At 63.0% G+C, this 15,126-nt stretch overlaps 2 protein-coding genes across 2 annotated transcripts; both read left to right on the top strand.

Annotated features, from left to right (window-relative positions):
- The first annotated feature begins 313 nt into the window (after nucleotides 1-313).
- UTP4 (UTP4 small subunit processome component) lies at nucleotides 314-5,283 on the top strand. The gene is made up of 16 exons (XM_057401955.1): nucleotides 314-566; nucleotides 643-831; nucleotides 957-1,041; nucleotides 1,161-1,250; nucleotides 1,362-1,570; nucleotides 1,741-1,912; nucleotides 1,995-2,086; nucleotides 2,397-2,493; nucleotides 2,906-2,970; nucleotides 3,094-3,216; nucleotides 3,354-3,513; nucleotides 3,782-3,888; nucleotides 4,100-4,195; nucleotides 4,429-4,614; nucleotides 4,759-4,869; nucleotides 5,140-5,283. The coding sequence occupies exons 1-16, from the start codon at nucleotides 408-410 to the stop codon at nucleotides 5,254-5,256; spliced, it is 2,058 nt and encodes a 685-aa protein (XP_057257938.1). The 5' UTR covers nucleotides 314-407; the 3' UTR covers nucleotides 5,257-5,283.
- Nucleotides 5,284-6,469: 1,186 nt separating this feature from the next.
- SNTB2 (syntrophin beta 2) lies at nucleotides 6,470-13,747 on the top strand. The gene is made up of 7 exons (XM_057401954.1): nucleotides 6,470-6,922; nucleotides 10,553-10,763; nucleotides 11,129-11,339; nucleotides 12,398-12,540; nucleotides 12,715-12,911; nucleotides 13,057-13,238; nucleotides 13,635-13,747. Exons 1-7 carry the CDS (start codon nucleotides 6,496-6,498, stop codon nucleotides 13,725-13,727), a joined length of 1,464 nt encoding a protein of 487 aa, XP_057257937.1. The 5' UTR covers nucleotides 6,470-6,495; the 3' UTR covers nucleotides 13,728-13,747.
- Nucleotides 13,748-15,126: the final 1,379 nt, after the last annotated feature.

Below are 15,126 nucleotides of genomic sequence, written 5' to 3'. Positions count from 1 at the left end.
GTGTTGAACACCGGCCCGGCCCGGCCCTTCCCCGGTACTCACCGCACCGAGCTCCCCGTTCCCTCGGGCCGCTCCGCGGGGCGCTGGTGCCCTCCAGTGGCTCCCGGGGCTGCGGGGCCGGGTCAGACCAGGGCAGCCCGAGCACCTCCCGCCTCCACCGGCCGCTCCCCGCCCACCCCCGGCAGTTCCTTCCCCCCCCCCCCCCCCCCCGAGGTTCTCCCCGCCCGGTCCCGCAGCCGCCGCCCGGTAGCGCCCGAATCTCCCGCCGCCCCGCTCCTCTGCTTCCGGTTCCTCTTCCCTGCCCAGTTCCGTTTCCGGGTGCGCCGAGCGCACGTGGGGTTGCGCGGGGCGGAGCGGTCCCGGCCCGGTGCCGGTGTGGGGCTGGGTAAGGGGGGGGGGGGGGCGCGATGGGGGAGTTCGAGGTGCACCGGGTGCGGTTCTTCGGGCTGGTGCCCGCGGGGGTGCGCTGCCTCGCCTGGCAGCCCCGCAGCGACCGCCTGGGCCTGGCGCGCACCGACGGCACCGTCGAGGTTTACAACTTCGCCGCCAACTACTTCCAGGAGAAGGTGAGGGCGCGGGGCCGGGCCGGGCCGCGCCGCAGCCGGGCGGGGAGAGCAGCGGGTAACGGGTGTGCGTCCTCAGGTGATCCCCGGGCATGAGGCGCGCTCGGTGGAAGCGCTGTGCTGGGCGGGGGACCGGCTCTTCGGGGCCGGGCTCAGCGGAGAGATCACCGAGTACGACCTGGCCGGGCTGTGCGTGGCTTGCTCCGTGGATGGCTGCGGGGGGCCCATCTGGAGCATGGCGGTCAACAGCAGCGGCACGCAGCTGGCGGTGAGTGAAGCGGGGCTGGGGCTGCGATCGGGCCCGGGGTGGCTGTGCCACCCCCGGAGGAGGATGCAGCGGATGAGGATTTGGGTCCACCCATCCCGCTGGGGCTGATCCCAACCCTCCTGCAGATCGGCTGCGATGATGGCTCCGTTAGGTTATTCCAAGTTGTACCGGGTGGGATCCAGTTTGAGCAGAATCTGGACAGGCGGAAAGGTGAGTCCGGGAGCGTCCAGTACCTCAGTGCATCTTTACTCTGTCCTTCCTGTCCGTCCTGGTGATGACCAAGGGGCTGCGAGCCCACAGGGTCACATCTGGAGCTTCCTTCCCCACAGGCCGCATCCTGTGCCTCTCCTGGCACCCATTGGGCACTCACATAGCAGCTGGCTCCATCGACAGTGTCCGCGTGCTTGATGTCTGTTCAGGTAACTTGTGCCCTGGGAGCTGAGCCTGGCCTGGCCGCTGGGTCTGTCAGCACTGGCTGAGCACTGGGGGGGAACCCGTTGTCATCCCAAACCATCCTTCCCCTATCTCAGGCCAAACTGTGCAAAGGATCATGGTGAATTACCACGTACAGAAGGTGAAGCAGGAGTGCATCGTGTGGAGCATCGCCTTCCTCTCCAGTGGCACTGTTGTCACCTCAGACTCCTTTGGGAGGGTGCAGTTCTGGGACTGGGAGCAAGGGACGCTGCTGGACTCTCACACTGTCAGCAACTCGGCCATCCTCTCACTGGCTGTGTCGGAGGTAGGCAAGTCTCCTGTATCATTCCCAGGCTTCGGTGTGCTGGGGCAGGAGCTCCCTGGCTCTGTGCCTTGGGACTGGGAGCGAGGTTGCTGGTCCCTGTCTGCCTCCCAGTGATGCCTTTTCCTTCTTTCCAGTCTGCCCATAAACCCTTTCCTTGTTTTTCTCACCAGAAAGAAGACAGCATCATCGTGGGCACCTCAGCCGGCGCCACATACCAGTTCCAGCTGCTGCCGGTGAAGCTGAGCAGTCAGGAGAAGCGCTGGATACGGACAAAGCCATTCCACTATCACACCCATGACGTGCGAGCTGTGGCGCACAGCGCGACAGCTCTCATCTCTGGGGGTAGGACAGGCTGCGGTAACCAGGAGGGCTTGGGTATCCCTGACCCCAGACCTATTTTGGCTGACCTGTGCTTGGCTTCCAGGGCTGGACGCCCAGCTGGTGATCCGCCCGCTGATGGAGAAGATGCAGGACAAAGGCTACGAGGCAGCGCTCCGCAAATTCACCTTTCCCCACGTGAGTGCTGCTCTGAGCCAAGGCAGGCTGGCAGGGCTGGCTCTTCCTGTGGGAGAAGGTTGGTCCTCCCTGCCCTACTGGGTCCCCTCCCTGGCCCTGGCGCATCTGGAGGCTCCTGCCACGGAGGGTGTAGAAGCTGGCAAGCTCGTCTTGCTGGTCCTGCTAGCTTTCTATCTCCAGGCTCCCATTCCGTGGGACCCAAGTCCTTCCTCTCCCCCACCCCGGAGTCTGTGGCACCCCAGGGCATTTCAGCTTTGGCCCAGCCCTTCATGCCAGGCTGTGGGTTTATGACGGTCTGTTCTGCACGCAGCGACGCCTTGTCTCCTGTGCCAGGGAAGCCCGGCTGCTCCTCTTCCAGTTCTCCCAGCACCTGGAGCTCTGGAGGCTTGGCTCCACCAATGGGACAGGTGAGTGGCAAGGCCCAGCTCTCCAGTGCCAGCCCTGTGGCACAGCCTGTGCTGGGTTTCAGGCACAAGCTGTCCTGTTGCTTGGGCAGCAGAGGAGTGCCTTAGTTCAGGTCCCTTCCTTCACATGGCCCTGCACTGGTGATGGCCCCGGGCAAGGCTGTGATTCCCAGATTCCCAGCGTGGCATATGCCAGGGCTTTCTTGTGCTTCCAGTGGAGCTGGGCCAGGCCCTGGGTGGTTCAGCCTCAGGGAAGGCTGGGGGAGGGTCTGGGTTTTCCCTTGGTGCTGCTCTCCATGATCCCCAGCTGTGGTTTCCCCACAATTTGGGTCCTGTGGGTTGGGAGCCTGGAGATGGAGACCTGTGTGGTTTTGCCACCATCACCGATGTGCCGTGTGGTTTCTTATTGACCCAGGAAAGGATGGTGACGTCCTTCCCCTGAGCAGCATGCCTGAGCACCTCGTGCAGCTCAAGAGCAAGGTAGGGCTGAGCTGGGGCTTGGGGTCCTCTGTGGCCACCCTGCTGCTCTCCCTCTGACAGCTGACCCCATTTGCCTGGCTGCGGGGAGCTCACAAACCCTGTTTGGCCCCTCTGCACTTCCAGGGCCCGGAGCACATCTACTGCAGCTGCATCTCGCCCTGTGGCAGTTGGGTCACCTATGCCACTGCCTCCCGCTTCCACCTCTACCGGGTGCACTATGAAGATGACGGTGTCCGAATTGAAAAGGTGAGGAGGGTGATGGGCTGCCCTGCTGCAGGGACGGGTGGTGGGTGGCTGGGGGGCCGGGGCATGGTCAGTGTTATCACAGGGATGAGGGTGGCAGTGGTACGTGGCTGCCAGTGCTGCTTTCTTCCTATCTCAAGATCCCCAAAGTGTCAAAGCTGCTGCTCCCAGCCTACCAGCTCCAGTTCTCCTCTGACTCCAGCAGCCTCTTCATTGCCTCCGCTCGAGGTTCTGTCCACGTTGTCCTGCTCCTAGAGCCGGGGGGCTGCAGACACCTGCACACGCTTCAGCCACCATCAGGTTTGGGCTGGGGGAAACTGGTGGGATTGGAAGGTGCTGGGGGTCCCTGGGCTGCTGTGTCCCTCCCTTGCAGGGCCAAGGGCATCCCCCTTCTCTTGCTCCATGGTGTATGCATCCTTCCCCCTCTGCCCTTTGTGCTGCTCTGTAGGTAGGAAGCAGGGTGCAGATCAGCAGGGGGAAGACATGGGTCTGGATGTCCCGTGGTGGTAGGTCTGGGGCTCTTTGCAGGCTCAAGCACCCATTACACCTGGTGATGGTGTTTCCACAGGATCCCCTGAGGCTGTTTACCTGCTGGCACTGAGCGCAGATGGGCGCTGGGTGGCTGCGGTCAGTGGGGACTGGGCAATCCACATCTACAAGCTGAAACGCTTGAAGGTAGGAGCAGGAACTGGAGAGTGGCTGCAGTAACGGGCCCGCTGCCTCCTGCTGTGGGAATCTGGGTGATGGTGGGCTTCGTGTGTAGATCCGCTCCCCAAAAGGGGGATGGCTTTATCCATGGAGCAGGGCTGGTGTGTGTGTGTGTGTGAAGGGGGGTTGGAGGTAGCCTTGGGTGTTCCCGTCTGCATGCTGTCCTCCTGCCTTGCAGCATCACTGCACGGTGCCCATGTACAGCTGCGCAGTGACAGCTCTCGCCATCCACCCTGTCACCAACAACCTTGTTATTGCCTACTCGGACCAGCAGGTAGGAGCTGTACCAGTCCCACACCTCATGGCCTCAGTCCCTTCCCTGTTTCTCCCCCTGGCCTTGAAGCTTTCTGGTCCTATGAGAAAGCTGCAGCTCCAGGCAGGAGCAGGGACTCAGTGTCTGGCTCACAACCTGGCTGGAGCTAGGGCTGCCATGCACCAGCATGAGGGGGAAGCCAGAGAGAACCAGGCCTCATGAGCCACCCCATCTCCCCTCTCCTGCTTCTCCAGTTGTTCGAGTTCAGCATTCCTGAGAAGCAGTACACGGACTGGAGCCGCACAGTGCAGAAGAGCGGGCTGCACAAGGTCTGGCTGGAGAGGGACTCGCCCATCACCCACATCACCTTCAACCCCAAGAACCCCTCACACATCCTGCTCCACGATGTCTACATGTTTTGCATCATCGACAAGTCCCTGGTGAGCCTGTGTGCCCGGGCAGGAGGGCTGGGTTTGTTCCCAGGTCACAGACATCCCTTGGCCATTGATACCTGTCCCTGCTGGGGGCAGTGCATGGCACTGGTGAGCCAGGCAGTGCTGACACATGCTGTGCACTCTTCACAGCCCCTGCCAGACAACAGTGCCCTCCTGATGAACCAGTGCATCCTGAAGCAGCTCCCAGAGAGCGCCAGGCAGCAGCAGCTCCACGCCTTTAAGATATGCAAGAAATTCCAGGTAGGTAATGGTGTTACTGGGTGTGTGCTGTGTCGACGAGGGGGGTGCCTTGCGCCTGTGGTCCCTGTGATCCTCCCTGTACTCGTGCCCAGTTGCTTCCAGTGGTGTGCCAGCACCAAGCAGCAGAGCAGCTCTCTGTCTCAGCACAGCCACTTGCTGTGATCTCGTGGGCACAGATCCCCAGTCAGTGCTGGCTCTGTGTGGCTGAGCCCAGCAAGCCAAGGCAGACGGGACCTGGCTCTCATCTCCTGCCCCTTCTGTGCCCTCCAGCCCCTGCTCTTCGCAGATCTACTGGACGAGAAGTGCCTTGTGATGGTGGAGAGGCCCATTATGGACATCAAGACCCAGCTGCCGCTGCCCACCCAACAGAAGAAATTTGGCACCTGAGAGCAGAACAAGCCGCTCTGGCCCCATTCCGTGTATGTTGTTTTCCTAGAGCGCTGTACAAAATAAACCCCACTGTGCTGTATGCCTGTGGGCTCGTCTTTGCCCTGTGGGGCTACTTTGGTGTTCCAGGAATGGCTCAGGTAGGTGCTGGCCTGACCATAAGGGTGCAGCCTGCTCATGGTGTTCCCATGCTGGTGATCCTCCCAAGGACAAGGCAGCACTCCTGATCTCTCACCTTGTCACAGCATTGTGTCCTGGGTTCCCATGCAGGCCAGCAGCTGAGTAGTGTGGTGGGTGTATGGACACCCATCCCCTAATGAGGGAGGGGAAATCAAGTATCTAGGAGTAACTGGTAGATCAGTTCTCTTAGAAATCATAGAATCAAACAGGTTGGGAGAGACCCCTAAGACCATCAAGTCCAGCCTTTACTCCGGTACTGCCAACGCCACCACTAACCTGTATCATTGATCACCTTGTCTCCACCAGTGTCCTGGGCAACCCGTTTCCATGCCTTACCACCCTTCTGGGGAACAGATTATTCCTAATCTCCAGTCTAAACCTCCCCTGGCACAGTTTGAGGCCGTTTCCTCTTGTCCTATCCCTTGTTACTTGGAAGGAGAGACCAACCAACTCCTCCAGCTTCCTTTCAGGAAGTTGTAGAGAGCGTTTTAAGTCCCCCTGAGCCTTCTCCAGCCTGAACCCCCCAGGTCCCTCAGCCGTTCCCCATCACACTTGTGCTCCAGGCCCTGCACCATTGCCCTTCTCCGGACCCACACCAGCAGCGAGGGGCCCAGAACTGAACACGGGATTCACCAGTGCCCAGCACAGGGGACGGTCGTTGCCCTGCTCCTGCTGCCACATCGCTGCTGACAAAAGCCAGGATGCTCTTGGCCGTAAACCGGGCGGGCAGGGGCGCGAGGCTTTAACCGGAACCCGGGAAATGGAGAGCGGGGCTCGAAGTAAAGCGCGGGGGCGCGAAATCGCCCGCAGGGCGGAGCTTCACTCCCCCTCCCTCCGGCGCCACCAATCGCAGCAGAGGCAGTGAGAGCCGCCTCTGCTGCGATTGGTCTTACCGGAGAGAGGGGAGGGGCGTCTTAGCCCCGCCTCTCCCGCGGCGTGTAGCCTATAGCAGCGCGCCATGCGGGCGAGGGGCGCGTTTACATGCCCACGCCCCCTCGGTAAACCCCGCCCCCTTTCCCGGTGCGCGGCGGCGGCGGTGGCGGCGGCATCACCGGCGGCATGGCCGTGTGGACCCGCGCTTGCAAAGCGGGGCTGTTGGAGCTGCTGTTACGGGAACGCTGGGTGCGGGTAGCGGCGGAGCTGAGCGGAGAAGCGTTGAGCTTAACGGCGGAACCGGGAAGCTGCGAAGCGGCGGTGGTTAACGGCGTGGTTAACGGCAACCCGGAGGCAGCGCCCGGTTGCGTGCGGAGGGTGCGGGTGGTGAAGGCGGAGGCGGGAGGGCTCGGTATCAGCATCAAGGGAGGTCGGGAGAATCGTATGCCGGTGCTCATCTCACGTATCTTCCCGGGGTTGGCGGCGGAACGGAGCGGGGCGCTCCGTCTCGGCGACGCTATCCTCGCCGTTAACGGCGTCGATCTACGGGATGCTACTCACGATCAAGCCGTCCAGGCGCTGAAGCGAGCCGGGAGGGAAGTCATCCTCGAAGGTACTGACTAAACCAGCCCTGTCCGCGTTCCCCATACCGGCCCCCTCCTCTCCCGGGTGCCCCCCAGCCCCACTACCAGGTCTCACGACACTTCCCTGCCTGCTGTCACTGGGCTCCTGGACCCCCCCTTGGGCCCTTTTTCCGGTTGGGGGACCCCACTCTCCCTGTTCTCCCACCCTTCCCACTGTACATGTGTGTCCCCCCAAAACTCCCAACCCTGGTGCTGGGTCCCGCTGTGCCCCTGCCTGGCACGGGGACAAGGACAATGCGTCCTCTCCCCTGGGAGGGGTGCTCCTGCTCGTGGTGGGATGGGAACCCCTCCCAGCTGGCAACAAGGGTGGGCAACTCCTACTGACCATGTCCCCCACGACGGCAGAGCTGAGGTCCCCATGGGCAGAGCTGGGGTTGCCCGGTGCAGAACTGGAGTCCCCTGGCTGCAGTGTCCCCCCATGGGTAGTGTCCTCAGCCTTCAAAGACAGAACCCCCACGGTGGGCACTTGTTCTTCCTGAAGCCCTGGGAGGGCTCTGTCCAGGGTGTTAGGGTCTGCCTCTGACCCTGGGGGCTCTGGACCCACCGTACAGCCAGTTTGGGGCTGGCCTTATGGAGCCACCAGCTCCTGCCCGACCTGTTCCCGGCAGCCCAACAAGCTCAGGCAGGACCCGCCTGCCCTGTTGGTGTGCGGCACACAGGGCTTGTGCTGTGGGGTGCTGTGCCCCAGGCAGCTGGCAGGACACAAGCCCTTTGTGTTGTGTGGGTCAGAGTGTTCCAAGCAGGTCCATGGTGCCGCACACGGCATCCTGTTCTCTGGTGCGTGGAGCTGCTCTGCGGACACAATGCCCATTGGGTGCTGGAATTGGTCACCTGTACCAGGCTGGGCTGGGCTGGGCTGATGCTCGTGATGGATGCTTTCAGCACGAGGGCAAGCAGGTGGGCTCCTTGGCACGGGGCAGCTCTCTGTGCCTCGGGCAAGGCTGGGCAGCTGTAAGGACCATGGTGGAGCTGTGTCGTTGGGCTCGGTGTTTAAACACCCACCGGTTCAGGGCCGCTGTCAACAGCAGCGAGAGAGTCCTCGCAGGACACCGTGCCCCATCCACCACCTCCCCACTGCATCCTTTCCCTGTCTGTTTGATCCTGTCCCACAAGAGCTCCAGCCCCGTGCCATGTTTATCCTTTGCTTCCGCCACAGGCACAGGCGCCACAGCAGCCGCCCCTTCCCTTCCTGCTGCGGCGGCTCATCCAACGGCTGCAGCTGGCCCAGGGCCTGGCAGCACTGTCCGGCACCGGCTGGCACCTGCAGGCCACGGAGAGGACATGGGGGAGACCTTGGCTGTGCCGTCCCACCACGTCCCTCCCTCCTCACCAGCCCCTGGAGCTCTGACAGCCCTGGCAGGGTCCTGGACGGTGCCAGGCTTCACCTGGGCCGGCAGCTCCTGCCCTGGGCACTGGGTTTGTCTGCAGGGACCAGCATCTGGCACTGTCGTCTCGGGGTGCCCACAGGCACACGGCGTGCTCTGGCATGCTCCGGCGTGCTGGGGGCAGGGAGCCCTTCCGCCTGTGCTGGGAGCTGCGGGCAGAGCTGTGGCCGGCAGGCGCACACTGGGCAGGCAAAGGGGAAAGCCCATTGCAGAGCCGACCCATGTGCAAAGGTGGAGAAACCTCCCTGGTGTCTCCCCTCTGGGTGAGGCACCGGTGGCAGGAGGGGGCTCCAGCCCTGAGCACCAACTGGAGCTGTCCCGGCAGTGCACGGGGGCTCAGCCCCGTTGAGGCTGCTGCTAACCCGGCATTGCTGTGCAGCCAGAGCAGCTTCCTGCAGCAGGTTGGGCGAAGGGTGCCGGCAGCGACCGGGTTTCCTTTGTGGTGAGGTGTAGGTGGGGCAGCACAGGCTGTGTCAGGGGGTGGCTGTGCTCCGGACACTGCCTCAACCAGGAGCAGAAGCGGTGGCTGCGGATGCCATCGTCCTGGCCTGTGGTGAGCTGGTGGCCGTGCCCCGGTGGACACTGGCACGGCAGAGTCTTGGCACAACGGTCTGGAGGGGGGTGGCTGCAGGGTGCCAGGCTCCCGTCTGGTGCTGAAGGCAGCTGTCCACATCTGGCAGAAAGCCCCATGGCAGGACCTGCCGCCTCTGCCCCTGCCCCGCGGCGCGTCCCTGCCCTGCCCAGCCAGGCAGCAGGATTAGGGGTGCGCGGGGACGGCGGTAATCCCGGGATCAGTGCGGCGGGAGGCTAATATTAACTCATTTGCTGCCCGCAGCAAGGACAAGCGTCTCGTGGCAGCGCGTCCCGCCCTGCTGTGCTGCTCCCTCAGCAAATCAAGCGGGCGGCTGGGGGGGCTGAGAGCCCCTGTGGTGGGGGACGCAGTGTGTCATGCCCATGGACCCGGGGGTCCGGCAGTGGTTCTTGTGGCCGAAAGCAGGACCGGGGCCCCGTGGCTGCCTCTGTTCCCCTCCCTGGCAAGGCGTCGGTTGTCCTGGCTCTGCAACAGGGAGTTTCACTTCATGGCGGATTACGGCTTATTTGCCTTTTTCTGTTGTTTGAGTTTAACTCCCCGCTGCCCTGGGGTGTGTGAGCGTTGCCGTTCCCGGCACGTTCCTCCATTGGCGAGGGGCTGTGGGGCTTGGCACGGGCACGCTGCTCTCTCACGCCATGCGTGCCGGGGGGTAGCGCGGCGGGCGAGGGTCCAGCCCCAGCTGCGATCGCCTTGTCCCAGGCTGCTGTCAGCACTCCTCGCAGCTTTCCTGCCTCATCCCGGCCCTGGCAGCGGCTCCACTGACGCTCCCTGACATCTTGGAGGCGTTGGCTTTCCCTTGGCGCGGCAGCTGCCGCAGCCTTGGCACAGGGGGAACCCGTGGTGGCACCGTGTGCGGGGTGAGCCAGGCCACCGCTTGCCCCATCGCAGCTGGGATGGGCTCCAGGGTGCCGGCGCCTCTCTGGGGCTCTGCTTCATCCCGGCTGGGTGGTGCACACGGAGGGATGGTCTGGGGGGAATAGGAGTCGGTGCCTCTTTCCTTCCTGCCCAGCCTGGAGAGGAGCGTGGAGCCGGGATGTCCTGGCTGCAAACGCTTCTCCTCGTCTCCATCCCGCCGGGAGCGGAGGCAGGCTGCCGGCAGGTTGCTGGCAGGCACAAGCAGCAGCATGGGGTCAGCTCGCCGTCAGCGCTTGCGGCGCTGGAAACTTGGCCAGTGCTGTTCTTGCAACGCGGCAGCCAGGATGGGCTGCAGCCTGACCTCCTGCCCGGCCCCATTGTGCTGCGCCGCCTTCCCTTTCCTACACCCGCGACGGCAGCAGGGATGAGCCGCCAGAGCCTGTCCTTCACTTGGGATATCTCCATCTCCGGGCAGGGTGGAACCCTCCAGGCCATGGCCCCATGTCCAGGCCTCTCCTGCCGTGCTGCACCCCCGGGTGGGAAGGGGGGTGCCCCTTTCCTGCTGCCTGTAGCATGAGCAGGGAGCGGAGTTCAGCTCCCTGGCACGTGGGCTGTGCTGGGGCTGCTGGGGGGTCTGCCCGAGACCCTCTGTGTGCTGTGGGGACAAGACACCCCATGATCAGAGCATCTTCGTCGTGCCGGGCTCGAGTATAGGGCTGCAGTGTCCCTGCCCAGCCCTAACCTGTCCTTTCCCCTTTCCCACATAGTGAAGTTCATGCGGGAGGTGACCCCCTACATCAAGAAGCCCTCGCTGGTGTCGGACTTGCCCTGGGAGGGGGCTGCCCCGCAGTCACCCAGCCTGAGCGGCAGCGAGGACTCGGGCTCCCCGCAGCACCAGGGCCCCCGTGACCGCAAGGTGATCCCCTTGAAGATGTGCTTCGCTGCTAGGAACCTCAGCATGCCTGACCTGGAGAACAGGTGAGGGGTAGCCCGTCCCGTCCTCCCCCCCGAGTCCAGTGGTTGCTGGTGGGGGGATCCACTCCCCATGGACTCCCCCAGGACGGGGCTGGGTGCTGCCCACGACCCCCTGCTTCCGCTGCTGAACTCTGACAGGGAAGTTGGGTGGTTTGGCCAGGGCTATGCTGTGCACTCCCTGACCCTATGGGGTGGCTGGCAGCCTCTCCTGCCTATGGAAAAGGGGTCCCTGCAAATCCCCCCAGCTCTGCCTGCTGTCAGGGCTGGCACCAGCCTCCCCGGCACAGCCAGAGCCCCAGACCAGTGTGGGGAGTTTGCTGGGCTGGGCACAGGTTCATCTGGGTGCCCCCGCTCCCGTCCCCTCTCAGGCTGATCGAGCTGCACTCCCCGGACAGCCGGAACACCCTGATCCTGCGCTGCAAGGACACAGCGACGGCGCACTCCTGGTTCACGGCGCTGCACGCCAACATCACTGCCCTGCTCCCGCAGGTGCTGGCTGAGCTCAACGCCATGCTGGGCACCGGCGGCGCCGTGGCCGGTGGCAGGGAGGTGAAGCACATCGCCTGGCTGGCTGAGCAGGTACGCGTGCCAGGGCTGTGCTGAAGCTGCTGCTGTGGGGACAGCAGTGACAGCAGCGGCGCTGTGGGTGCAGCTACATGGCTGATGGAAAGCTCCATCACCAGCCTGGACACCCGGCTCTGCTGTTGTGGCTGCACCGCGGTGTTGTGGATTAAGCCCAACTGGTAACTCAGAACCATGCAGCCTCTCGCTCCCCCCTTTTCTCCTTTCCATCTGGGTGGGATGGGGAGGAGAATCAAAAGAATGTAAACCCCATGGCTGAGATAAGAACAGTCCAGTAACTAAAGGATATATAAAACTACTACTACTGCTAAGGGAATTAACAAGGGGAGAGAATATAAAACTAAAAAGGGAAGGGAAGAAAACCCCAGTGAACACAAGTGATGCCCAGTACAATTGCTCACCACCTGCTGACTGATACCCAGCCCAACCCAAGCAGTGATGTGGGCCTTGCGGGTGATTCCCCCCAGTTTCTATACTGGGCATGATGTGCTGTGGTATGGAATACCCCCTTGGCTAGCGTGGGTCAGGTGTCCTGTCTCTGCTCTTACCCGGCTTCTCATGCTCCTCCTCACTGGCAGAGCATGAGACTGAAAAGTCCTTGATCAGGGTTAAGTACTACTGAGCAAGACTAAACCATCAGTGTGTCACCAGCATTGTTCTCAGACTAAAGCCCAAACACAGCACTGCACCAGATACTAGAAGGACAAATACAGCTGTTACAGCTGAACCTACGACACGCTGCAAAGGCAGTGCTTCCCATGCTCTCAGCACCTTCTCCTACTGGGATTTCCTGGCTATAGATGTCCATCACCCTCTTACTTTTCCATGAATTCACTGCCTGAGAGCCACAGCCTGCGTGGGTACCACAGTGAGGTCAGCCCCAGCAGTGGAGTCCCCTAAGGGCTGCTCCCAGCTTGGTTTTGTGGGGTCGGTAGCACCCTGCACATGGACACTACTGAGAGCCCTGCAGCGTGGAGCCGCTGCGTCAGGGCTAGCCTGGTCATAGCTGCAGTGGTCCTCCCGTGCTCCTCACCGTGCCCTCATGTCTCTTGCAGGCACGCCTGGACGGAGGGCGGCAGCAGTGGCGACCTGTCCTCATGGCAGTGACAGAGAAGGACCTGCTGCTGTACGACGGCATGCCCTGGACCAGGGATGCCTGGGCATCCCCTTGCCACAGTTACCCGCTGGTGGCTACCAGGTGGGCTGGCAGGGCTCGATCCATCCACCCTCATCCTCTGGGCCCAGTTCCTTGGCTCTGCTTCTTGCTGGAGCAGAAGACAGACACTGAAACACTGGTGGGCATGGCGCGGCATCCTCCTGATGCTGCCATCGTGCCCCTGACTACTCCACCTGTGTGTTCCCCCCACCCCAGGCTGGTGCACTCAGGCTCGGGCCTCCGCTCGCCCGCCCTGGGCTCGGAGCTCACCTTTGCCACCCGGACGGGCTCTCGGCAGGGTGTGGAGATGCACGTGTTCCGTGTGGAGACCCACCGGGACCTCTCCTCCTGGACACGCATCCTGGTCCAGGGCTGCCACGCTGCCGCTGAGCTGATCAAGGAGGTGACCGTGGGTGAGTGCTGTGGGGAGGGGACACTCCCGGGCTCCCCCCTTCCCAGGACAGCAGAACCCGGCTGTCCTGGCAGGGACCTGCACCCGGGGTGCAGCAGCAGCAGCAGCAGTGCAGGCGGTGGGTTAAGCCCTGCCTGTGCCCGCAGGCTGCACCCTGGGTGGGCAGGAGGTGCTGCTCTGCATCCACTACGAGTGTGGCTTCACCATCTGCCGCGAGGAGCCGGGTGGCAGCATCCTCTTCCGCTACCCCTACGAGAGGCTGAAGATGTCGGCAGATGACGGCATCAGGACCCTGTACCTTGACTTCGGGGGCCCCGAGGGGGAGCTGGTGAGGAAAGGGGCAGCCGGGTTCGGCCCTGGCTCTGGGTGGGCTTCCCTTTGTCATTCATTGTGAGGGTGGTGAGGCGCTAACACAGATGGAGCTGTGGCTGCCCCATCCCTGGCAGTGCTCAAGGCCAGGTTGGACACAGGGGCTTGGAGCAAGCTGCTCCAGTGGAAGGGGTCCCTGCCTGTGGCAGGGGTTGGAGCTGGATGAGCTTTAGGGTTCCTTCCAACCCAAACCATTCTGGGAGTCGTTGATCCCTGCAGCATCACCATGGCTGCCTGGACCCGTTGGGTACCACTGGCTGGGAGCTCCCAGCCTTGGGTGTGAGATCCTAGTGCCCCCCATGGGGTTTGGCAACATGGTGGGGGGGCTGACTCCGCTCTCCCATCTCCCCCCCAGGCGCTGGACCTGCACTCCTGCCCCAAGCCCATCGTCTTCGTCCTGCACACCTTCCTCTCAGCCAAAGTCACCCGCATGGGGCTGCTGGCATAGGTGGTCCCACCCCCCCCCCCAGCCTCCTGTCTTTCCCCCCAGACCAGGGGGAAAGGGGAGGGCCCCCCCCCAGCCTCCTGTCCTACCAGTGCCTTTCTGGGGCTGGGACTCGCTGCCCCAAGAGCTGCCGGGGCAGTGGCAGGATGGCTGCTCTGGGCTGGGGGGGGTCTGAGCCTCTCCTGCTCTGCCCTGGCAATCCCAGCCCCCCCGGTTCTGGGGGGAAGGACAGGGCACAGACAACAGCTTTAACTCCCCCCGGGCCTAAACCCATCACTCATCTCACCAACTGTGCCTCGGAGCACCCCAGTGCTCCCTCCAGCACCCCTCCTGCCTTGGGGCTCCCCTCCAAAGGGGGTCACATTGTCCCCAATTGGGATGGGTCTGGGGCTCTGTGATGCCCCCATTGCTGCAGCATAGGGTCCCTCTGCCCCAGTCAGGGTGGGGGACACATACTTATCTTACTTGGGGCATTCACGGGTACAAGAGGGGACCCCCTGCACCCTGCTGCTGCTCTCAGTGCTGCTGCAGAGTGCAGCAGTGATCCCCCTAAAACCTCCCAAAGCCAGAAAACAATGCTGTGTCTCTGCTTCCTGCAGGGCTGGGGCTGCCAGGACCCCCCCCAATGGCACCCCCAACCCTGCAGCCTGGCCCCTTGCCCGGGAGCTGCTGGGGATCTGGCCCCCCACGGCTCGGGGGCTCGCAGGCCCTGGGGATTGGGGCAGTACATGTAGATTGATGCACTTTCGCTTTTGTACTTTCTCTCCCTCTGGGGGGGGGGGGGGAACTCCGTGCCATGGGACACCCCCCCCCCCCCCCCAGGGCTCCCTGCTCCTAGCTGAGGCCCTGTTGCTCCTCAGCCAAACTCCTCTGCTCACTTTCTGCTTTCTATGGGGCTGTGCTAGCTGGGGCTGTGGGGTGCAGGGGGATCCTGGGGGGTGCCAGCCCCCACTGGGGCTGCAGCTCCCACACAAGCACTACAGGCCCCGCACACCCCTTCTATTTTTGTATTCTTTGTAAATCGCTATTTATATCAGATTGCCTTTGATGGGGTGTCTGGGTCTCATTCTGTGGGTGTCACAGAGGAGGTCACAGTGATGCGTGTGTCCGTGCCGGGGTGAATTGACGGTACAGCACATGGTGGTGGTGGGGTGAACAGTGCTGGGGTACCCAGTATGGGAGAGACTGGGAGGGACTGGACAAGGGGATGCTAGGGGGACCCTGGAGTGTTGTAGTTTGGGTGCCTGGGGTAGCAGGGCCATGAGGGTCATCGGTGGGCACAGGGACACACAGCTGTAGGAGTGTGCACACATACATGGGTGGGTGAAAAGGGGGGGGATGCGTATCCGTGTCGGGCTGTCTGTAGGTGCAAGCACGTGCCCGGGGTGCACACGTGTGCGTT

Source organism: Pezoporus wallicus, unplaced genomic scaffold (assembly GCF_028554395.1).
Source record: "Pezoporus wallicus isolate ANWC-B61680 ecotype Strahan unplaced genomic scaffold, APGP_CSIRO_Pwel_v1 contig_10187, whole genome shotgun sequence".
NCBI lineage: Eukaryota > Metazoa > Chordata > Aves > Psittaciformes > Psittacidae > Pezoporus > Pezoporus wallicus.
The sequence above is the reverse complement of the archived record's forward strand: the minus strand, read 5'-3'. Positions and strand labels throughout refer to the sequence as shown.